The sequence below is a fragment of the Cryptotermes secundus genome, unplaced genomic scaffold (assembly GCF_002891405.2).
Source record: "Cryptotermes secundus unplaced genomic scaffold, Csec_1.0 scaffold197, whole genome shotgun sequence".
NCBI classification, from domain to species: Eukaryota; Metazoa; Arthropoda; class Insecta; order Blattodea; family Kalotermitidae; genus Cryptotermes; species Cryptotermes secundus.
This window is the reverse complement of record NW_019744107.1, coordinates 1,155,260-1,180,509: the sequence shown is the minus strand read 5'-3', so window position 1 is coordinate 1,180,509 and position 25,250 is coordinate 1,155,260. Positions and strand designations below refer to the sequence as shown.

The window sequence follows — 25,250 nt, the reverse complement described above, 5'->3', positions numbered from 1 at the left end:
AAGCTGCCATCCAGCTCACGCAAACTTCCTACTCCTGTCTTCACTGACTAACTAACCGTAGCTCCCAACTTGTCCCGGTTACACATCTCGGCATCGACCGCACAAAAAACACCGCTCCTTATTGTTGTACTTCAATCGTTTCCGTGGAAACACGATTTGTTTGGGAAGCCGTCATTCAAGAAAGGGCTTTTGTATATTTGCTTATCTCGCGTTCGTTTCCTAGCAACGGATCTACGTGGTACAATAATATTACAAATGTGTTTGTATGAAGGTCCCGACCCCCTAAAAGTAGTATAAATTTTTCTCCTGTCTGTCACCCAAATTTCTTTTCTCATTGTTGTTTTTGGCGCCCAATTAAACAGTATTTCTTATAATATAAAATATGGACTTTCATGTATTATTTATTTTTTTTTTTGCTAAAGCCTATAAATTATTCCAGTTACATGTATAAAATTTTTCCTGTTATTTTCCGAAACACTTCCGACTTGTATACTCATCAAATAAAAAAATTAATTAAAAATATACAGATACGAGTATATTATATTAATAATTAATATGCTTGTCAAATATCAGTCACGCGTGGGCCACGGTGTGCTAACTTCCACGAAGGAGGTTTGTGAGGTACAAGACATTTTCCTTCAGTGAGTAATTTTAACAGAATTTCCCTAAGCTCCTCTGTCGCATCGAATATGCTCCTATGTGAAGCACGCATACAGATGTGGAGTTAACTGAACAAGATATAGTCTGTCATAATTGGGAACAGAATTCTCGAAAATTCAAATTGTATTCTTATTTATTTATTGTTGTATAATAACAAAAACGGAAAGTTTGGGAAATTAAATGAATTCTATCAGATATATAACTTGACATCAACTGTTGCTATGGTGACATTCCCTTTCACGTGAGATTATATGAAGGAACAGCAATTATTATGTTTCCACGCCACTTTGTGCCTTGAAGACTTCTACGCAGACTACAGACTTGGTTTCACGTGTTCATGCTGGGGGCAAAGGAGCCAAAATAATTTCATTCTACAAAGTTACAGATGTCTGACTACATTTCCTTGAACAAATGTCACCCTGAAGATCAAAATACATGGACGTTCGAAAATGTGTTCAATAAAATCTATATAATGATACGCGACTAATAACCAGGGCCAGATTTTTTGGCGCATGCCTTAACTTAATCAAAAATTAAAACAGTGTTGCGGGACACGCTGTAACGTAGTTGGTTAAGGCAATATGTTACAAAGTGGAAGGTCGCTGGTTCGATTCTCGATTGTGTCATTGGAATTTTCAATTGACCTAGTCATTTCTGCCGCACTATGGTGCTGGGGTCGACTCAGCTTGTAATAAAAGTGAGTACCAGGAATCTTCCTGGGGATTAAGGACGGACGGAGCGTAAGACTGAAACACTCAATGCCGTTTGTGACCTGATCTACTAGAAAATGTGGGAGCCTCAACCTCTCACAACTCTATGGGTCTCTATGGCCTGTTACAGGGATAGCTTTACCTTTTTTTAATATAGTAATGCAGGGTGGTTTGCGATAGTCGACAGTAGCAGTTAGATGTCTCCTTTCCTCGAACAGGAAACCTCAGTCCAGAACACGTACGTGGTTCTGAAGGAACAAAGTATAGTCACGTTTTCCGACGAGGCTCGAAAAGAACAATGACTGCGCTATCGAAGGTCAGCAGCAAATTACTGCTCTGATAAAGAGTGTTATTTCAAAACGTTGATAGTTAATCCTATGGAGAATAGAGTTCATGTACATACTAATCAGTAATTAAATTCCTGCCTAATAGAAAACACACTGCTTCTTCATTAGTTAAAAGGTCAACCGATTAATGCTGTTTAGGAAAAAAAACAGCTGTTCATTCTGAGAACCAATACTACTGGGGGGNGAAGAAACATCAAGTACACGTCCAACCACAGACGATACCTGTCGGCGGGGGGGGGGGGGGTATGCAGAGGTTCTACCACGTTAAAAACAAAGCTTTGAGAAATGCTTCTATTAGCTTCGCCATGTATGTCTGTCTGTCTGTCTCTTTAAATTTAAAAATTTTTTGACACGCTGAAAGTATTTTTGTAAAATACCATTTTCAGGAATTTTAATATTACTTGCGGAAGAATTCAAGTTCTGATTAAATTCGGATGACAAATGATGGATTCTGTACGTGGCGCCCTACATGAATTTCAGTGCACATGTCCAGCTTAACTCACTAATATTTAGATTTATACGAGTGAAAAATATTGCACAACAAAATAAAAATTTAAACATATATTCTATATTCAATAAAGGGTTCTAGGGTTCTCGGGCCAAGTAAACGAAAGGGAAAGAAGGTGAAATTTGTTATACATATATTTCTTACTTTATTTCACGATAATGCAGATCACTGTTTCTCAAAGAGTTATTCTGCTACTCAAGAGCTCCTGAGTTTATGGGACCCAACATTTCATTGACGTCGTATTAAGAGGAGACTGCCATTGGAACCAACTGTAACCGCGTCGCTACTTCGCGTTTCAATTCTCTAATATTCGCTTTAGTATCATTCCTTCGTGTCACCTGGGTTCTTCCCTTCAGATTTTCCGAATAAATATTTTTCGTGCATTTTCATTTATCCATGCGTTTCCCCCCAAACCAGCCTCAGCGCAGGCCCACTTTTTCATTGAGCATGCGATACTGCATAACTGTAACTATATAACATATCAGATGAAATGTAGGACCGTAACCGCACCTTCGAAATCCTCCCTCCCTTTTTCTTCAGTAGCTAATAGAGTTCAGTGCCGGTCACGGTAGCTGAGCGGTCTAAGGCATGTACTGTCTTCGATCGCTTGGAAACCGGGATCGTGGGGTCGAATCCCACTCCGGGCATCGATGTTTAGTTTGTGTGTGTGCGTTTTTCTGTGTTTGTGTACAGGTAGAGGCCTTGCGACGAGCTGATCATCCGCCCAAGGAGTCCTACCGAATGTGTAAGATCTAGAAAAACCGAAGTGAACGGAGAAGTTCATGGAGAAAGGTCTATGACCACTGGGGCTGTAGTGCCAGGGAAAAAAAATGGAGTTAAGAAGTTACGAAGGCACAAAGGTTTAATTAAGACATACTGTAAGAACAATGAATAGGCGATGAGCAGATAGACCAAGCTTGCGCGGACAAGGATATCTGCTAGTTCTTACATCCAAGCATCTGGTGTTATTTTCCAAAAGGGCAGAAAGTGATACTTCAAGAAACCCCATTGAGATTCTTTAGAAATGTAGAATTAGTTTTACAACGGCAAAACACTTTGAGATTTCGAGAAGTGACCGTTTCTACCAGCCGTAAGCCAAGAGTAGGAGTGCCAACGGATCATTAGTGACCCCTCATAAGTTGCATTGCTGTTAATTTCGCCGTTTTGTCTTTTAGGGCGAAATTCCCTTAAAAGTAGTCTGTCACTGGCCGGAACCAAAATGCAGCCAACTTCCTTTATTTGAATCGATCAGGGAAATTAGGAGGAGATAAGAATAGGCAGATACAAATCAGTTATGACCTCTGGCTCGGCAGGGAGGTCAGCGTAAGTGTTTAGTAGGCTACCAGCTTTTGAACTTGGCGGAGGCAAACCCCGCATCACTCTGGCAAAGAAATAATTCTAAGAATTATTCTAAGTCCAAAATTTTTGCTCTCATATCGACTCATATTGAGATTTAGCTTAATCAACAAGCGCGCGGCACCAAGGAATTTGGCAAGCTGATCGAGAGCAATTTAGTGGAGGTGTAACATCCGCGACTAGTCAACCGAAGCTAAATCATGTTGTAAGAATTTAAGCAATTAAGTGGCATTAGGAAGTAAGCTATACCTCGCAGCTCGAACCATACTCGCTAAGTGTGTAGTCAGTCACGTGACCAATAGCTATTTCACCGAGTGCCTGAGTCCAGAGTATCAAGTCTAATGACAGTGATGAAAGTTGTACCATGTTAATCGCAGGAACAACAATAAAGTGTTGTGGTGGAAAGTGCATTGTGTTGATCAGAGGTGCTTCACCCTCACTTGTCCGAATCTGACCTGTGTTTGACTTGAAGAGAGACTCATCTCCACTAGCTAGCCAAACCACCGTCAACTTCCACATGCTTCCTTCACCACTTACCATCGAATCGTAAACAGCCTCTAGCTGTTTGCTGGCGCTCATATTATCGGATACAATCTTAAAATCCAACCACTAATAACCTCAAATGAAGGAAGAAGCTGTGGAGCCAGAAGCGGTGGAGCCGGGTCAAGCCGAAACCAGCTACGACCTAGCAACTTCAGCAGCGGCAACACCAGCGTCAAAGTGCTCATCGGAGCGGAGGGGCAGATCGCCATCGACTACCACTCCCTGCACGGCTATTCGAACGGAGCCGCAGGCGAAAGAATGGAGGTACTGTTACAGGACCGTTCATACGATCTGAGACGGGACATAATTCTGAACCAAACTATAGAAATATTTTTTATCTAATTTCATCTGTTGTGAACTTAATAATGAATAGAGACATAACTTTAATATGTAACTGTCGCTCCATAGTACTTTAACGTATCCATGTTATAAGACTTACTCTCTACCCTTATAATTACGGGCTTTTATTTCGATCTTCTGCTAGTGAAGCGAAAAATTGTTTTCCCGTATTATAGGAAGTATAGCCTTCCAAGTTCCGGCTTATGTCTTCTTGCATTAATTAACACCATCTCATAATATTACATCAAAGATACGCAATGAAATAAACACTCTACTATACTACAATTATTTGGAAAATAATACGAAGTTCTCAAACAATTCCCCATTAATTTTTATAACCAAAATTAATTGTATTATACTGCATGAAAGGATGACAAAACTACCTGAACAAAGAAAGAAGAAGAAGAAGAAGAAGAAGAAGAAGAAGTGGAGAATAGTTAATTCTATAGACGGGATGACGTGTAATCAGACAGCCCGCAAATGTTGTTCATTTTATAGGTGGGCAGATGTGTAGCCAGACAGCCCGAAAATGTTGGTTCATTATATAAACAGATGTGTAACCAGGCAACCCGCAGATGTTGGTTTACTTGTATTTTATACATGGGAGAATGTGTGACTAGACAGCCCGCAAATGTTGGTTCATTATACAGACGGGCGGATATGTAACCAGACAGCCAGGAAATGTTGTTCATTATATAAACGGGAGGATGTGTGACCAGACAGCCCGCAAATTTTGAGGTTTTCATGATAATATAAAATACACAAGAAATTAAATTCTACAGTTAATGCATGAAAATAAGAAGCGAGAGGAAACCATGCCAGTTTTGTTGAAACTGTGAACGTTAACTCTATTTATAACTTCAGTAACTGTATTATCTCGACTTTCTCATTTTTCCCTTATGGTGGAAGTAATACCGCCACATATAAAGTTATTCTGGTTCACACATTAAATCAGTAGAAAGCAGATAACTGGAACATTTATGCCGCACAATATGTATATCAGAGACACTGCATAATAATACTGTCTCAGATGCAGAACGCTTTACGTGCACTCGAGCGAATCCCCCCTTGGGCATGGCACAAGAGACCAGGCACCCTGAGTAGGGAATTTGTGGTTTTCACATCTCCTGAACAGTATTTAAAATAGTTCACGATTCCTTTGTTACTTATCCTTAACAAGTGACCATTCATAATCAACGTGCCACTGTTTAACATTACAAAAATAATATATATAAAGTTTACGCTGAATATTCGGGTAAATGAAAATATAAGAAATTGTTAAAAACTATAAATTACATTATCACTAAATATAATGATATTACCACAGGCTGAAATATACAGGATGTATCACAACTCAACGGCAAAACTTCAGGAACGGACTCCTCATGCAGAGAGAAGAAAAAGAGTTTATGACAACATGGGTCCGGAAATGCATATAATTACAGAGTAGTAATTGTGTCTGCACGCCACTGAAAAGAATTGGAAGAGGAAAATTTATCACGAAGTAATCACAGGTGACGTCATGATAATCATAGATATGTCCTCCCAGTGAAAGGCCGACCAACCGATAGAAAGCACTCATGTCGCCAATTGTTTTCAGTGGCGTGCAGAGTGTAATTATATGCATTTCCGGACCCATGTTGTCATATACTTTTTGTTCTCTCTACATGAGGAGTCCGTTCCTGAAGTTTTGCCGTTGAGTTGTGATACACCCTGCATACATCTTTCAAGCATCATTTCGGATCTTTTATATACGAGTAACAATGGTATTTGTATAGTGATTATGGTCACCTCAAAGTAGTAGACTCTCTACATAAAGAACGTGTTTTGGAATATGAAATTAAGAAAGAATATGCAATGGTAGGTACTAAATTATGTCCATTGGTTCCCAATGAGGAAAATATTCAAAATACCAAGGCGTATGTGTCTTTCAAACACAATAATCACCAAAAATCATGAATAGTTTATGACGTATATTTGATTTACGTTCATTATGAAACACTATATACATCGCAGTAGTTTTGCCACTGTCAAATGGAGTACAACGGACGAGATAATCAGAACTTCAAAACCAGAATAATTGGCGATGGAAATTCATAATACAATTCTTATTCTTCAGCTTCATGGCCTGTTTCATTTCAGAACCAATTCATAAAAGTATGAATTATTATAAATTTGGCTGGATGTCTCGGACCATTGCGAGGGCAAGAAATCACATAAAAGAACAAATAAACATCCATGGCCCGAGTGACCTTCGAACACATAATCACAGAGTTCCAGAGGCCGAAGTTATTACATACGTTCGATCGCGCCAACGACTGTGATCATCATAATAAAATTAATATATTAAAATTATATTTTCCTTCACAATTGTGTATGGAACTGAAGAGTATATACCGAACATCAGACCCGACTAGTAAATTATGGAACCCTCCTGTTTAATTTCCCACATCCCTCCGTAATAATAGCTGATGAACGTTAAACTACCCCTCAGTGACGTAACTGATGGTCACTGTTTGGTGATAACATGCCAATAGCTTAGGCAGTTTCAGGTTTCAGAATCTATTATATAGACTCTATTCGATATCAGTTAAATGTGAAGTAGGGTTTACATTGAACCAACAGATATCAACCGGAAATGTTCTGTTCGGGCTACAAATGCTAAATTTGATCAAAATTCATTCAATGGTTCCCGAAATGAAACATACGGAAGAACGGACAGACATGACCACATAGGGTGTATTCATTTTATGTAAAGATGATACGAATTCGTTGCGTACATTCCGAAATGAAAGATACCGAAAAATGGACAGACATGTGTCCACTTAAGGTAAAGAAAATATAAAAAGCTCCACAAAAAGGTAGCAAAATAACCTGACCTACTGAGAAGAGCGAATGTTTTAATTTAACAAAGAAACTACCAAATTCCATAAAGTAAAATTCTTACTAAGAATACGAGAGTCGAGTAGTTGATCAAGCAATTTCAAACAAAAGGTTCAACATTGTTCACAACAGCCTGCTACTGGATTCTATATTGAGGCAATTGGGCCTAGTCTACTCCCTCGATTATATTTCTTCAAGCTGTAGTAATATGTTATCCTTCTTTTTATGCTTAGGTCTTCCAATCTGGTGTTTCCTTTAAATTCATCCTAATAATGTGCTATGTCCAGCCGATCACAGCGGCCGCGCGGTCTAAGGCATAAAATGTCTTCGCTCGCTAGAACGCTGGGACCATAGGTTCGAATCCCACTCAAAGCATGAATGTCTCTGTATGCGCTTATTCTGGGTTTGTGCTGTTCTGTGTGTAGGAAGTGGCCTTGCAACGGGCGAATCACTGGCCGAAGGAGTCCTACCGACTATGAAAAATGATTACGAAATCGAAGAAGTGGCCAGAATCTAACAAAGGGATGTAGAGCCACTGAATGAATGAATGATTGATTGAATGAATGAATGAATGAATGGATTGATTGATTGATTGAAAGAATGATTGATTGATTGAATGAATGAATGGATGGATGAATGGTGATGTGTGCAATTCTCGCCTCCTTCGTGCAGGCGTACTGCATATTATCTCCTTAATTTGACCACAACAGGCCTACTATTTGGTTAAGAGTACAAAATTATGAAAATCCTCATTATTTAATTTCCTCCGTCCTTCTGTCACTTTCTCACTTAGACACAAACACAATCCCTTTGTACCTGTCGGTGGAACCATTGCATTTGACACGAATGACGTCTGCTTACAATACCGTACAATTCCCTCCCTCCCAATAAAACTGGATGCTCTTCGAGTCCCGTTATCCCTGTACAAAGTGTGCAGATATCCAATTACGATCTGGAGAGTGCAGACGATACAGTAACAGTAAGCGGATTTCATCTTTCCTCTAAGAGGCTTCAACATAGATTTCGAATGTCCCTACAAACTAATGGTATTTAATCAGATTATGCAACATGGCAACCCAAGTATAGAGATCGTGACAACAGAAATCAGAAATGATACCAGAAATAGAAGCACAATAGTTATTTATATGAATAACTTCAGTTCGAGTCCGTCCTCGTTTTTGACGACATATTTCAATATGTTCAAATAGATATTTTTCTCTGACTAGTTGCCTGAATGATACCAAGTCAATAATTGTTACAAGAACTGTTTCTTTTGGATATCGCAGTCGGTATAGCGACTGGCTATGGGCTGACCGAGGGGTCGGAGTTCGAGTCCCGGTGGGGACAAGAATTTTCTCTTCCCCATGTCGTCCACTGGCTCTGGGACCCAATCAACTTCTTATTCAATGGGTACCGGGGGCTCTTCCCTCGGTGATGAAGCGGCAGGGACGTAAACCTGACCACTCACCTTCAAATAGTGCCGAGGTCAAGAATATGTGGATCTATATATCCACATTCCCATACGCCTTCATGACGTTGTGCTTAATTTGTTAAGCTGATCCATCCCCATGTGAATAGGTAAGTCCATCCACCATCGTTTCAGGCGCTTTATGAATCTTCTTCTTTTAAATGTATCGCTCATTAAGTGTCTAGACAGCCCTTTCCACTTGGCGCGTCCAATTTCAATCATTCCTAATTGTACTGTTTAATTTAAATCCGTTTAATTTATTTCTAATATGTATATTCCTAATTTGTCGGTCACGGTAGCCGAACGGTCTAAGGCATGCACTGTTTTCGCTCGCTTGGAAGCCGGGATCTTGGTTTTGAATCCCACTCAGGGCATGGATGTTTGGTGTGTGTGTGTTTATTCTGTGTTTGTGTTATCCTGTGTATAAGTAGAGGCCTTCCGACGAGCTGATTACTCGTCCAAGGAGTCCTACCGTGTGTAAAAATTATCATTAAATCGAGAAATCAGCCCTGTGCTCTAAAGTGGGAGCAAGAGGAAAGAAAAAAAAATATTCCTAATTTGGCCTTTTAACGTCTATCCATCAACACTTGTAAGAAATTTTATCTCTAAAATCTCTATTCCATATTGCTGTCTCATAGGCAGTGTCCTTATTTCATTGTTGCATGTTAGTTGCTGCTGTATCTGTAAGAAACCATATGATTCCATTTCCATAAGTCCGTGACTGTACACCATTCATTACGGTTCTTTGAAACCTCAACACTTACGGTGTGGCTGCATGTTCGCCATTTTTATATAGGCCTATATATATATCGCCGGTAGACAACAACACACTGAATTGCATCTTAATTGGAAACAATTTCACTAATTAATTTGCACAAATGGGAAAATTGCTGCAGGAAACCATCCCCCATCTCGAGGCTTTCGCTAACGGACCATTTAGTGTTTTGTTCGAGGCAATTGGGACTATTGTTGGGAGAGCACAATGACGGGTAATCGCATGTCCAATAGTGAGCCGACACCCTCCAATTCAACCCCCGTATTCCGGTCTCAGTTAACTTAAGTCATGTCCTACCAACAGCCGTGTAACCGAGAAGAAGAGTATATAAAGTTAAGTTACAGCAAGCATAGTGGGATGTAGTCTTGTTTGCAGTTCCCAGCGCCCCCACCCATCTCCACTGTACACAACCACCCAACCGAGCCAAGAGGATTAAAATTGCACTAATGCCCTGCTAATTCACAGCGGTAGTTCTAGGCAAATTATCCTGAATGCGGAACTCAGATTCGGAGGGTATAATTGGGAGAAGAAGGCGAACAATTTGAGAAGGAGATTGTTGTATGGCTAATGCAGTGAAGATCAGATAATGGGGCTAGTTAGTTGCTTCACAACAAGGACTGGTCCCTGGTCGCGTATTGAAGGGCTAACAGGAAGACAGCCAAAACTTAACACATGTTGTGTCAGCGTTTCAGTATTAAACCAGATCTAGAGGATGGAATTGGCGTGGCATGCAGCACGCATAGAAAACACGAAAAATACATAAATTCTTGGTTGGAAAATCTGATGGCGAAAAAATAGGATTTGGACGACCTAGGCGTAGGTTGATGGATAGTATTTAAGTTGATCTTAAAGAAATCAGGTTTAAGAATGGGCTCTGGATTACTTTGGCTCAGCAATAGGAGACCATGTTGGCTTCCTGTGAACACGGTAAGGCATTTTTTGGGTTCCGTGTAAGGTGGGCAATTTCTTGAATATGTGAGCGACTATTAGCTTATCGAGAAGGACTATACTCTATAGAGACAGTATACACACAGAACTGTCATTCCACGTTGGGATCGACTAACAAATGAGAAGAGATATAGAATACTGAGACTGAGAAACATTCCGAAATTTGAAGCTGGGACCTCTAGAACAGGAAACAATGTTTGTATCTTCTCGATCGCAATACTTGGCAAAATTAGAAAATAAATTAAAGATATTTCATTAAATAGTGCCCAATGTATTCGTTTTATACTTTGATTTTCTCTAAAATATCCAAACAGGAAATCTTTAAAAATGTTTAGAAATTTAACAGTGTTAGACCTGCATTTTGATGTTATATTTAAGTTGTGAGAAGACGTGGCGGAAAATTTATAATTGAGCAGTGGCAACAGACTCTTTAGTCTGGTGTGATAGAAATATAAATAAATCTCAATTTCATGCCCAGTTACGAAATTATGAACACGTCAACATTCAAGGGATAGTTTCATTTTTAAGAAAATTATGTCTCCTTATACTAAGAGACATGGTAAATTTTCCCTTAAAGAAAACGTCAATATGGTCTCCTGTGTAAGATTTCAGATTTTCACAGCAGTGACTATGAAGAATGCCGTCTTCTGGAATGTGGCGCCATGTAGTTCTTGTGTGAACTGACGTTTCGGAGGAACGCCTGTTCACAAAAGTTCTACACGGCCATCCCTGTAGACGCATTCTTCGTGCTTTCCTGTGATCACACTTGTTCTGTCTGGTGTGTACATAATTCAGGCCATATTGTGTCTACCATTAGAATAAGTGATATAATTATTCACAACAATTCAAGTTATTCTTGCTACAAATTCACCTGTTATCTCCTGACAGATCGTTTATATTTACCGTGTCCACATTCCATTGCTTTGTCTAATAACAGGACGAAAGAGGCACAGAAAACAACAACTTTCTTAACATGATTATTCAGTTCCCAACATCGCGTCTTCACTGTCTTATGGAAATGACTTTCAACAATATTCTTTCCGCTACAGCGGAACAATGAAAATTTCAGCTAGGCCTATACAAAGAGAAGTCTACCTATATTCATGTCTCTAGAGGCTGTCCATTATTTCTAACACAACAAGCCGAGAGAATACAGGCTAATCGACTATGCTGATTTCTCTTAGTCTCTCCAGGAAAGTATTCTAAGCGTACCTTAATCTTCTCCATGATTATTTCCACATCTTTCCCAATCCTTCATTCACAATCATTCTCACATCCGATGATATAGGCCTCTCGTGTAAGCATTAAAAGGCATATTACGCAAGTTAACCGTAAATAAATAACTTTTCACGACATTCTTCTAACAAGAGTTTGTACACAGTTCTTGGAACGCCAATTATTTCGTATGTTAAATAAACAACTATCGGTCACGGAAGCCGAGCCGTCTAAGACATGCACTGTCTTCACTCGCTTGGAAGCCGGGATCGTGGGTTCGAATCCCACTCAGAACATGGATGTTTTGGTGTGTGCGCGCGTGTGCGCGTTTTTCTGTGTTTTTGTACAGGAAGATGCCTTGCGACGAGCTGATCACCCGCCCAAGGGGTCCTACCGAATGTCTGAAATGTAATAAACCGAAGTGAAACGGAGAGTTTCATGGAGGTAGGCCAAGGAACGCCAAAGGAAATAAAATAAACAACTGACTCCAGGGATCAGAGTTGTTCTTCAGAAGCTAATAACCATTCACGTTCTCAATAATGCCCCGAATTTTATGGAATCTGAAGGTTCATTACCATCTTCACTAGAGAAAGCTATGGACTCTGGACTTTGCCAAGTGAGGCTTCTCCACCACTTTACATGCGATTTCTTTAATATTCATTTTAAAACTATCTCCCATTTACGTCTAGGTATTCCAAGACGTATTTTTCTCTTTTCTTCACATTTTTCGAACAAATATTTGTATGCACGAGTATTTCTGGTCTCTCCCGGTCGCACTAAGTGTTTTGCCCGTCCAATCTTTCTTGATGCAATGTTAGCAGTTGTAAACAGCTATTCGTCATATAGACCTAATGAAAATTACACAGTAAGATATAATTTAACATTTAAAATCAACATTCACCTTCTTACGGTCGGAAGGGCAGCTAGCTGTTCCTTTCAAATTGACGGTGCACTGACGTAGCAAGTATGTTTACAGTGCACCTTTCGAAATATTGTTTATGCGTTCTATGCCTGCCGATCTGCTTAGAATATGAGCAAACTTTTGCAGAGTTAAGAAGCCTAGGGTGGAAGAGACAGCACAATACATAGAAATACTCTACCTACTTGATAAAGCACAGAATTTATGGGCAAATTTCGCGAAATGGTTAGTTAGTTAGTTATTGGAGAGGGTGGGTTTCCCCATGCACTGAGACCTGTATTGGTCCATTGTGCTTCCCTCTATGATTTCTACCAGTCTCTATATCCTACCGGTACTGGTGCTTACCATCAGTCCCGCCCAGCCAGCGAGACCGGCTCTACTAGCTGAGAGGTATCTATAATGCTTCCCCCATCTACCAGAGGTATTAGAGACTGCTGTTGGGCGGGAAACGTCCGTTAATTTGGCTCAGTGACCTCCTTTGGAGATATGAGGTTCTTTTACGTGCCGTAAAGCTACGACACGGGACTCACGGCTTAAAGTCCCTCCCGGAGGACTTGTTCCCTGAATATTTCCGCCCTTAAAAATTCGACGATCTCCGCTGGGTATTTGAACCCGCGTACTACGAGTCATGAGGTGAGAACGTTACCTCTAGACTACGGAGGCCGCTAACTTCGCGAAATAAGTCTCCGACAAAAAATAATCTTATGTTGATCCAATTATTACAGTGTCGTAAGCTAATACTGACGCCCTGATATTTAGGCGTCTAATTAATTCTACTACACAGACCTAATTAGAATTCCTTTCACCTTGAAATGACATTCGGAACCAACAGGTAAGTTTAATCACAGCCATCGTTTGGCTGGAAGCCACCGTTCCCAGAAGCGGTTGCAGTGCGGCAGTTCGGTGGCTACGCTAATCATGCACGTCCCGTGCCAGATGCCAGGCTTCCTGATTTCAGCAATACAACCCAAACTTACTAGAAATTCGTTTCAATATGACAGGTTATTATACTGCTTATATTTAGTTCTAGCTGAGGGGCATCCGACCAAATGAACTTTACTTTCAACGGCACATGATTTCCAGTTTCGCTCCGTCGCTACAAGCTATATACATTTCAATAAAAGTGGTTTATACACAAGCTTGAAACATCGTCATATCTTATATGATATAAATTCCGTCCTAAATGTAACAATTTATTGTAGGTCTTTCGTTTTGCTTTCTTCTACACTAGATGTTTCGGCCGCAAACGGCCATCATCAGGTGTATACACTCACGTAGCTGTTACACTGCACCCAGTTTAAAATTTAAAAACACACAGGTCTTCAAAATTGGCTAACAGAATCTACTTCGCTGATATTTGTCTGATTTGTACATCATCTTTGTCACCCACACACGTCAATTTTGATATTCATGAACTGGCACTTTTAAAATCTTAAGTTCCAATTTTAGAAAACTCCTTTAAATTTTTTTTCAAAATTTTAAAATTATTACAGTCTATACTAGCCGTTTCCTGGCAAAGACTTGTAACAGGGAATTTTCTTCAGTTTCCGTGGTCAGACCGTCGCCCGCTGGTTAACATTCCACATCTGAACTCTTAACTGAACTGCAGAAAGTCGAAGTTACTTTACGATTAGCGGCCCACCGCCGATCAGTCCGTCCTGGAGTCAGCCCCTTGAGACCCACGACCAGTTTTTTTTTCAACTGAACCCATGCGGTAATAGTCCTCATGTAACATCCTCTCTGACGAGATGACTGGTTTGCCTCTTATGAAAACGCCTGGCCTTTCGTTGAGTGTATATTTCGCACATATAACAAGAAGTCTTAACTTTTGCTCTACACACAAGTCCTCTGTCAGTACAGGCTAGGCTTTACAGAGCAGTTCATGCCTATCTTGCGTAACTTTCGCTACAACGGCAGTTTAGTCACTTGAACGATCGCAAGCTGGACCACCGCCAATTTTAAGCCTCTTATATTTTGCGGAATCGCAGCAGCAGTTGTCTTCAATGTAACTTCTCGGCTTAAATCACGCAGAAGACCCAGCCCTTCTACCGTTGTAGATGCGTATTTACCGCTCCGTTGTATAGTAACTTTCGCTGGGCAGACCACACAGAAAACTCAGTTCTTATACTATTGCATGCGTGTTTGTTGCGGTCGTTACCTAGCAACGGCCTCCGTTTAAAGAGTCACTGCTTAGTACCGGGACTATATGCCACATAATTAAAATTAAATGCAGAAATAAATCTAAAGAGGTGTTGCTTTCAATTCTTCATGAAAATCGCCCTTAACTTAAATTACACATGTTTTCTGACCAACCAGCAAAGAGTACAAATATACTCTCTTCCAAATCCCAATATCATAGCTGTAATTGCAGGTTTAGGAAATTGAGAACCGGATATGCGTGGGATTCCTTCAGCGATGCGACTTTCACATCACACAAGCGCCTTCTAAAGTTTAAAGAGAACTAACAGAGTGCTGGAGTATGTACTGCGGTATAATGCTGGCAAGGAGGAACAGGCCTAATGATGCGTGGGGACATCTCACGTTGCTCTGTCATAGGAAACAACGAAAATATATGCCAACAGCTTGTAAGCACACAGTAAGTAACAACTGCTTTCAAATATGTTGCTGCTACGTCCGTTTGGGGGCGAAATATCGTAAAGCTGTGATAAGAGTGGCCCAACTGGGTGCACCAAGCAATTTGCTAATTATGGAATTTTGGGATGGCACTTATACCATCAAGGCATGCACTGTCTTCGCTCACTTGGAAACCGGGATCGTGGGTTCGAATACCACTCAGGGCATGGATATTTATATGCGTTTTTCTGTGTTTGTGTACAGGTAGAGGCCTTGCGACGAGCTGATCACCCGCCCAAAGAGTCCTACCGAATGTGTAAGATCTAGAAAAGCGGAAGTGAACGGAGAAGTTCATGGAGGTAGGCCTAGGCCCACTGGGGCTGTAGTGCCAAGGGGAAGAAAAACTTATACCTACAAGCAATGTTCTATTGTGCTATTACTTATTCAGCCATTAAAGTTAACAAATCATTTTAGCATGTGATTAGCGAACGAAGAATACTCGTTTCGCGATTTGACAGCATAGTTGTTTGTTTGTTTTTTTAGTTTCTTCGGATGTGGTGAGACTGAGTTCGCTTGGAATGTTGGCCACGTTTTGGCCTATTGTACCTGTCCCAGGTGATAGATGATGATTCTGGAGCAGTCGGTGGAATGAGAGTTGAGAGGGAAACCGAAACACCAGGAAAAAAATCCTGCCCCAGCTCCACTTTGTCCACCACAAATTCCACATGTCCTGACCTGGGCTCAAACCACGGCTGCAGCGGTGGGAACCCGGCGACTAACAGCCTGAGCTATGGCACGGCCCGAGAGCACAGTAAGCAACACGTCACAGTTCGCGGTGTTTAGCTACCATAGAGATAAAATTAGGAGAAACACAATTAGTTTCCATGGCACTTAAGATATACGCAACACATCAAATAACTTTATGATAAATTCGTGTGAACGATACGAGAAAAATGCTGTGGCTGAGCGGGAGAAGACAAAAATTACGTTCTGCGTTGTGGCAGAAACTTCCGAATTGTGCTGATATCGTCATTATGTCGTTATTTCAGCAAAGTCTGGAAGCTGTTTTATCCAACTGTCGGAAAACAGAGTTTCTGAAGGTATGTTCAAGTGTTACGATTATCCCAGTGCTGAAAGCCAGAATTGGAAATCCAGCAGAGACAGCCTTTCATAGAGAACGGCTCTGTAAACACGCCCATTACTAAGCAATGGCTCAGTAGATATCATTGAATGGCCGCAACAGACACTAATGCAACTCAAGAACTGTAGGCAGAGTTGTTTTCTGTGCAGTCCGTACCAAGAATATATAACGAGCACCAGCTCTCATTGCGAGAGAATCTTGAGACGGCAGTTAGAAGAGTAGGAGGTTGGTGCGAGTTGGTCGCCTGCCTGCAAGGAGGTGAGCTCTGGAGCAGAGGGACGTTCGCTGTTGGAAGACGTTACCAAGCAGAGCATGAGCAGTGAAGACCGTGATTGAGAACACTACTCTTTGTGTGATAGTGCTTTCAAAAGTGGAGTCACGAGTTGTGTGTTAATTCGTCCAATAAATCCGACTACCCATCCAAACCCTAACTACAGTCCCGCTCAGACACGTAACAATAATATAATTTAAAATTTTCTTTACAGCCTTATACCTCCGTCAATGGAGATTCATGAAGCAGTGTTTGTAATATAATTCATGATAAATGGCTGATAATGGGGGAGGTTATAAATTAATGGCGATCTGCGGGAAATGAAGAAAAAAGATTAAGGCAAGATTAAAGTAGAATTCATTCCATTTTACTCCACATGAAGTACTCTTCCCATTGCTTAATATCTTCTTTTTTTTCGTAATCTCTTACGACTCTGTCATTGCACAATTTCAGTAGCTATGAAATAAACATACATACCTGCCATAATCTCTTTATTGATTTTAGTGATGTCTCGATTCATAAGAAATGAGTACTTGAAGTACTGGAGCCATTACTGAAGCCATTAAAATAGTTCATCAGAATAAAATTGCTTATTTATGTGCATCAAAATTGCCAAAGTTCCAAGAACTCCTCTACTCAAATGTTGAAAGAAAATATTTAATTCCGGAAAAGCAAAGAGTGATCTTTTAAGACATAAATCTACATTCGCAACAGAAAAGTATTTGTGAAATAATAATTGTATTTGAAAAGGGGATGTTTCGATTTCAGCAGGAGTAATATAAAGCAGTTCGAAATAGCGAATTTACTCGCTCATGAAACGGGCCGAAATTAAACACTGCTTAAGTACATTGTCCCATGGGGACATCGACAGCACAAGTAAAACTAAAAGTGTGTAGCAAGAAGAACGTGAGCGAAGTTCTTGTCTCATGAGAAGGAATTTGAGGAATTTCCTTTCCCAGATGCAAGAATATTGTCACGTGTATTAGTGATTAGTAGACGGGGTCTGGATTCGTGATTCGATTCAGTGGATATTAACTAGGCGTAACTACAAATAATTATAACACTTTCATGATTACTATAATTATAAGGGGGTACGCGGTAGCGTAGTTGGTCGAGGCACTATGCTATAAGCTGGAAGGTCGCGGTTTCGAGTACCGATAAGTTAGATTTTTCATTTTACCTAATCCTTCCAGCTGCACTATGGCCCTGGGGTCGACTCAGCCTCTAACAGAAATGAGTACCATAAATCTTCCTGGGGGGGGGGGTAAAGAGCGGCCGGCGCGTAAGGCTGACAAACTTACCGCCATCTATGAGTTGATTTTCTAGAGAAAATTTGGGAACCTCGATGTGTCACAACCCTATGGGTCTTCACGACCTGTTGCAGGGATAGCTTTACTTTTACCTGCAATTATAACACATAAATAAAATCTTCTATATCTGTTTTATTAGTCACTGTTAGGTAACAATCTAAACAATGGCTATTCCTCTGCAAAGTTTTCCCTATCCATTACCTGGCAACGGATTCTAACACAGGAGCTATAACTGCCATACAATGGACACGGGAAAGGTTTTATAGTACTTGACCCTATACACAGGGTGTGGAAGAAAAGAACCTGTCATTCTTTAGGTTACCAAATGCCGATTTCTTAGTACTATGGTTTTTGAGACTGAAATCTCACCACTGTGATTATGAAGACTGTTATCTCCTGGGATACAATACCACGTGACCTAGCATATCCTGTGTTTTGTTTGCTTGCAAGGTTTCACTGCCACTATCCAAGTAGTAGATGCGAGAAGCCTCGAGTTAAATATTCCAACAGCAGACAAACCTACTGATGATCACAAATATTTTACCGGTTGGAATGCGGATAGCTTAGGAATATCCGACAGCTGTCACCATATAAGCTTGATTTGCTAAACAATCGTATTATTCTTAACATCTCGAAAATATATTAACTTTTCCACAGGACATTCTTGTAAGGAACAGTCTCTTTCAGAACAGTTACGGGGTATTGGATGTTATCTGGTGACCCACACCTCTCTTAGTGTGCGGATTGGTTTCATGAGGCGCTGCTCAAGTTCTGTGTACCTCTATTACACTGGTTAAGAATAATTGGTTGGGAACTGGCGAACTCTTGCAACAATTCATAATACACTAATTTACATATTAAATTGTATTATATACAGCTACATAAAGTTTAATACACTAATGCTCTCGATTTTCCATGTATGTTTCACTTCTCTATAACACAAATTATCTCTTGGTTCTATTATATCTAATTTCCTCTCCTTTGTAGTGTCACCTCCGACAACAGGATTATTTTCTAAAGTCAATCACTTAGGATGAGAGATGCAAATCAGCATACATGACCCTCCATTATACGGCTATTTTGTGAAAAGGATGTACAAAAATGTAACATTTCTACTGATCCTACAAGCATTTTTAAGAAATGTAAAATAAAATTTTTCTGTTCTGTTTTTATAAGCGTCTGCCATTGTTGCCTGTTGCCAACAAGCAGCGTAATCAGTAGTCAATATATGTTGGACCTTCGTTGCAATTATCTTTACTGAGTTCGTCTTGAAGTAATATAGGCTACGTGCATTAACACAAAACGGTGGCTTATTTTCAGCATCTAAGCTTGCTTTCATTAATATGCTAACATTTTTATTATGTCTTTGGCCATACCATGTTGAAAACACCGGTCCTCTTTCGGTTACTAAAGTTAAGCAACATTAAGCATGCTTAGTATTTGGACGGGTGACCGTTTGGGAACACCACGTGCTGTTGGTATTTCATTAAAGGGGGCACGCGGTAGAGTAGTTGGTTGAGGCACTATACTGAACGGTCGCGGGTTCGAGTCCCGATGAAATTGATTTTTTTTTTCAATTGACCTAATCCTTCCAGCCGCACTATGGCCCTAGGTTCGACTCAGATTCTAAAAGAAATCAACACCAGGAATCTTCCTAGGGGTAAAGAGAGGCCGACGCTAAGTCTAACAACCTTACCGCCATTTGTAAGTCGGTTATCTGGAGAAAATGTGGGAGCCTCGACGTCTCACAGCCGTATAGGCCTTCACGGTCTGTCACAGAGATAACTTTGCATTTTATCTTTTTATGTCACATAGTACCGTACAGAATTTCGAGGCATGCCTTATTTTGTATATGACATCCTAAATTCGACTCCACTTTCGAGCAATGTTTTCAGAGCTATTAAAACTAACAGTAGAACACGTATGCCCACTTAATTTCAAGGAAAATTTAGAATGCAGTATCATGAAGTAATGTATATCACGAAACTGGGCAATTTTACTTTGTTAATTATTGTTCACTGGACAGTCGCTGGATCGATCCCCCCCGTTGACACAACTCGGGCCTGCTCAGCTCATCAGATGTTATTCAGCTGTCACTAAAGGGTGATGCTTTTCACTTGTCATTTGCACGAGAACAATGGCGCAGTAGGCCCAAAATGTTTATGAATCTCTATAGGTTGTCCGTTTTATCATGCATATATGAACTTAAACATTGACTCTTGTCTAAAGGGCATTTGGAAGGTGCCATAGTTCAGGTGGTTAGTTGCCGGTTTCCCACGGCGTTGGCTTTTCTTCGAAAAAAGCTCCGGTTATGTGGGATTTGTGGTGGATAACGTAGGATTCGAGCAGGATTTTCCGAACACATCGGTTTTCCTTGCCAATTCTAACTCCATCAACTGCTTCACACTCATCTATCATAATCACTTGGGGTTGTTAAAACAAGTCAAACTGTGCCCGGTATAAGAAGTGGAGCCAGTCTCGTCCCAGTCTACGAATAAAGAGAAAACGGTACATTTTATGTAGATCTATACGATTTTCGGAAAATGGATCTACTTCTGTGTTCACACGATTGGTTGCATTATGCTTAATGAAACGTGTATAATTTTTGTGTCTTTTTCATAGAGAAAAGTCGCAAATATGTGCCCATTAGCTCCATGAAGTCTATCAGTTTATTTGTCCGTTCGCATGTAAAAATCTGAGAACCTCTATAAGGATTTGCAATAAATCTAACATTCGACAATTATCCTATTACATGTCGACACATTCTGATTTCGCCTTCCCTTGTGCATTCTGGGCTACTTTCATACATTTTCTTATTCATTCATATTCATTCGACTCTAATCATACGCCTCAATGACTCCAATCGTCTCCTTTCAATATATACCACCAGAACTTCCGGTTATATAGAATTCTCTTAGTTGCTGGTTCGGTTTGATTAAAAAAAAATCATGACGAATAGTTCCATTTATTTTCCTCAAAAATGTTCTTCTTCTCGTCTCGTTAATGTAATTTTATCCTTATTGGTGATGTGCATACATTCAAATTTGCCCATCTGTACACAGGAGCAACGTACAGATGGTGGGTTCTATGATGAAAACATGTCCAGCCCTGTTCTCTGCAATCACTGCAACATTAACTGGTCATTTTGTTCATTGCTGGCTCTGGTTTAAAATAACGTGTCCAGGACGGGTGAGTGGCTAGTGTACACTTGCAAAATATCACTCCTGGCCGATCTTTGTGTCGGAATCACGTGTTCGGGAAGTCCCACCCGTGAGTACACAAATGCAGCAGCGCAGTTTGCAGTTTGTGTTGCGTCGAAAGGCTGCAGGGGCCTCCAGACTGTTGCAGCCTCAGCCTAAGGATGACTGTCCTTCCATATTGTCCATATGTAAAGGAAAATAAAAACGAGAGAATGGCCATAGTTAGATCCGTTGCCAGAAACAAAGGAAATTCCTATTTTTGACTGTTGGGATGGAAATTCCCTGAGCCATTAGGGCTGCCTTAATGAGTGTTCCGTCACACAAATCTACCTAAATTAAATCACAGTATTGACATACAGACTAATGGGCACCGCGTAGTTCTGATAACGTTTAATACTTTTAAACGTCCACTTAAAATGCTTTCGTTTGTATTTCTATACGAAAAGTTCATACACGCCCAAAATTGTTACTTCTAATTATTTCTAGGAGTTATGAAAAGAGAACTGCATTTGAAGCGACGAGAAGCAGACATTTGGCAATAGTCATTAAGAAGGAAACATTCAATGTGCCGAAAGATCAACTGGTAAAATCAAACCCGACACAACAAGCACACGAAAGAGCCACAAATATATTGGAAAGACGCTAAGAATTTACAGGCAGCACAAGGAATCAGGCCACATATCTCTAGTAGCTCGTCTGAACCAGTCAATCATTCCTGGATCTCTCTCTCATTAGTATTCCCACCCTTAAAGAAGAAGTTAGCGAGTTACGGCTATATCCAGTTTAATGATATCTGCAAATGTTTCAACCCTGGACTCAACGTGACGAGTTTCTGTCTGCATTCTGCAAGTAAGTTTATATATCAATCACAGGTATTCATTTAGCTGTTCTTAAGCTCTCACTGACGTGTTCCTCCTTGAGCTCTATTCCTCTGTACTTATTTTTAAACTTTTCATTGGTTCCAGCATAGCTTTCAAGTTTGGCTCTGGTTCTATGGGCTTCGGCCGGAATATTATGCACGACCATACGTTCAAGTATTAACCTAAGTGGCGGGATATGTTTCACTCTTAACTCCCAGGTATTTTTATGTCGTGCTTGGTTTATACACATTAATTTGTATTACTTCCCTGTCCACAGGTAAGGACCAGCCCTATCGATTGGGCCGAAAAGAATACATTTCATAGCAGAGGACGAAGACAGAGTCCTGTCTCCGAAACATTGTCTGAAATAATATTAGGACGGCGAATGACGTTCAAACACGATTATTTTATTAATATACGACCATACAAGCCTTTTAGATTTTATCTAAATGAAAATTTCCTTCATACCGACCCGTTATGCAAGAGGCCGTTCAGATCAGAATGCAGTTCAGTCGCAAATCAGAAGTCCAGTCGAAGACCAGAAAAGTCGTAGTTCAGAGCAGAATAAACCAGAACAGAGCCAATCAGAAATGAACAAGTTCGACTGGGGAGTTATTGTGAGTTATTGTAATTAATTGTGATGACGAGAAATTGTAAAAGAAGGTGTCAATAAATCCCATCATCCAATCCAAACACCCGTTATTATTAGTCACGCAGCCATAAACACGCGAGAACTGATGCTGACATAAAATGTACTTCATTTTGAAGAACACAAACTTTGAGTCTACTGACCGCGCCGTAGTTCAAGCGGTTAGTCGCTGGCTTCCCACCGCGGACGAGTGATTGAGATTAGCTCTTTCTGAGGGGCCCAACTGAGTAGGTGTCTTCCTTTCTCACCTGAAGACGGAAACAGATCTAGTTTCCGAAACGTCATGTCCTCTATTACCTAGAGTGTCCTCTATTACCTAGAATTCCGGATGATGGAAAAAGTCCAAAACAGTAATTTTATATGTCATCCCCCATCGTCAGAACTCTTCAAAATCTATTCTGATACTTATTCCATACTCGTGTCATTATCTACATCAGTCATGACTGTTAAAATAATGTACTAGTCGAATCCTCATTACCAATATTCTTTTAATATTGGGGGTGAACTTGAACTGTTAATGTGAGTAATGTTTCTTGTTTGATTACTCTCGTACAGTGAGAGAAACTACATCCCACCTAAAGTAGGATACCTTTACCTGTGCGCGTGCAAGCATTCATAAGTATACAGTCCCTTTTCCGTGCACTGCAGTGTCTTCTTGTCCGACTTTACTTCTCTGCAAGAAGATGGTCGGTTTCAGTGAAGACTGAAGAAGACTACGATTTCTACACTGATATTACACTATTGTGTCTTCTCAGGCTCTCATCAGCTACCTAATTAACTTCAGAGATCAGTATAACTTCTTCAGAAGCTAACAGTCGCTCGGCAACTCAAGAAATTCCTCGTCTACTACGAAATCCAAATGTCCCTTATCGAATTCACAAATTCCCGTCATTTGACCCCCTCCTGCACCAAGGGAATCTAATCCACACACCCCTTTCATATTTCTTCAAGTTCAAATCTATTATGTTCCTTCCATCTACGTCTACATCTTCAAAGATGTATCTTCCCTTTTCCGCTTTCGAACAAAATTGTCGATGCACTTATGATTTCTCTCATGCATGCAACACCAACTCGTCTCACCAGCATTTAAAGAATCAAGAGGCAAATCCATCTGAAACATTCTAATGAGAGATGTAACCTACACACAGGTTTCAACATACGAGTTTGAACCCAAGTTATGTCGACTTCAAGATCTCTCAAGAGATAATACTACGCATTACGTACTACGTACATTCAGTAATTTGCATGCTTACTTCATATTATTCAAGAAAGCAAGAGTTGGAATATAGAGCAATAGACCGAGTACCCTGACAGTTACTTTGTGTTCTTCTCAGGTCCCTTCTGGGGAGTACATGAATAGTTTACTAATATAATCATTTTATTTAAAGTAGGCCTACTGTTTCCTATACGTCATACGCTATAATTGATACAGCTCTGAGAATGTCTTTGAAGAAGTGAAGATTCAATTGACTGAGACGCGACAGTACCTGTACTCTGGCCTCGCTGAGGTCCAGTCTCATGGCAAGTTCTTCTCTAGTGAACACATCCGGGTACTGCGTCTTCTCGAAGGCGCGCTCTAGCTGATGCAGCTGGTATGTTGTGAACGTGGTACGGCTGCGACGGATTTTCCGCGGTTTCACCTCTGCTTCCAGCTCGCCGTCCGCAGCGTCCAGATCGCCAGACGTCGTCGAGCCGCTTTCCGCCCGTCCCCCACAATCCCCTTCTGCAGCAACAAGCAAACCGCTGTCATGGCGAATTTCTTCCAATTGAAACAAAGTATTTGCTACGCCGTTTTTTTTTTCCTTGGCACTACAGCCCCAGTGGGCCTAGCCCTACCTCCATGAACTTCTCCGTTCACTTCGGTTTTTCTAGATCTTACACATTCGGTAGGACTCCTTGGGCGGGTGATCAGTCCGTCACAAGGCCTCTACTTGTACACAAACACAGAAAAACGCACACACACACAAACTAAACATCCATGCCGTGAGTGAGATTCGAACCCACGATGCCGGTTTCCAAGCGAGCGAAGACAGTACATGCCTTGCTACTCTTTTACCTAGAACTAATTCCATGAAGCACATTCTTCGTTAAGAAGCTAATAACCGCTCACTTAGGCAGACATATTCAACGTTTTATGGTACTCGAAAGTTAATCACCGTGTTCATAAAAATCACAACTGGACCATAAACTGAGTCTAATAAATCCAGTTAACGATACCTCAAGCTATTTCATTAAGATCAATTTTACGGTCCTGTCTACATCTAGTTCTTCCAAGTTATCTCTCTCTTTTCATAAGGGTTTCTGTATCCATTCCACATCCCTCCCCTGCGTGCTACATGCCTCGTTATTCTTTCATCCTTCATTTGATTATACTACCAATACACGATGAAGAGCAGGTCTAAAAATTATGAAACTTCTCGTGCAATTTCATCTAGCATCCCCTTATGCACAAATATTTTCCTAATCATTCTGTTCTAAGACACCAAGAGTTACGTCTACAGAACATTTGGACCACATACTAGCAAATTCTAAAATACAATAGGCCTAATTAAGCAATCCACATCGTCTATTTGC

At 40.5% G+C, this 25,250-nt stretch overlaps 1 protein-coding gene across 1 annotated transcript in view; it reads right to left on the bottom strand.

The window, feature by feature from the left end:
- Positions 1-25,250, bottom strand: part of LOC111874385 (aristaless-related homeobox protein) — a 68,136-nt gene that overhangs the window by 7,120 nt on the left and 35,766 nt on the right. Inside the window, exon 2 of the mRNA XM_023869854.2 lies at positions 24,164-24,399. Within this exon, the coding sequence (XP_023725622.1) occupies positions 24,164-24,399 (236 nt within the window). The remainder of the gene's footprint in view (positions 1-24,163; positions 24,400-25,250) is intronic.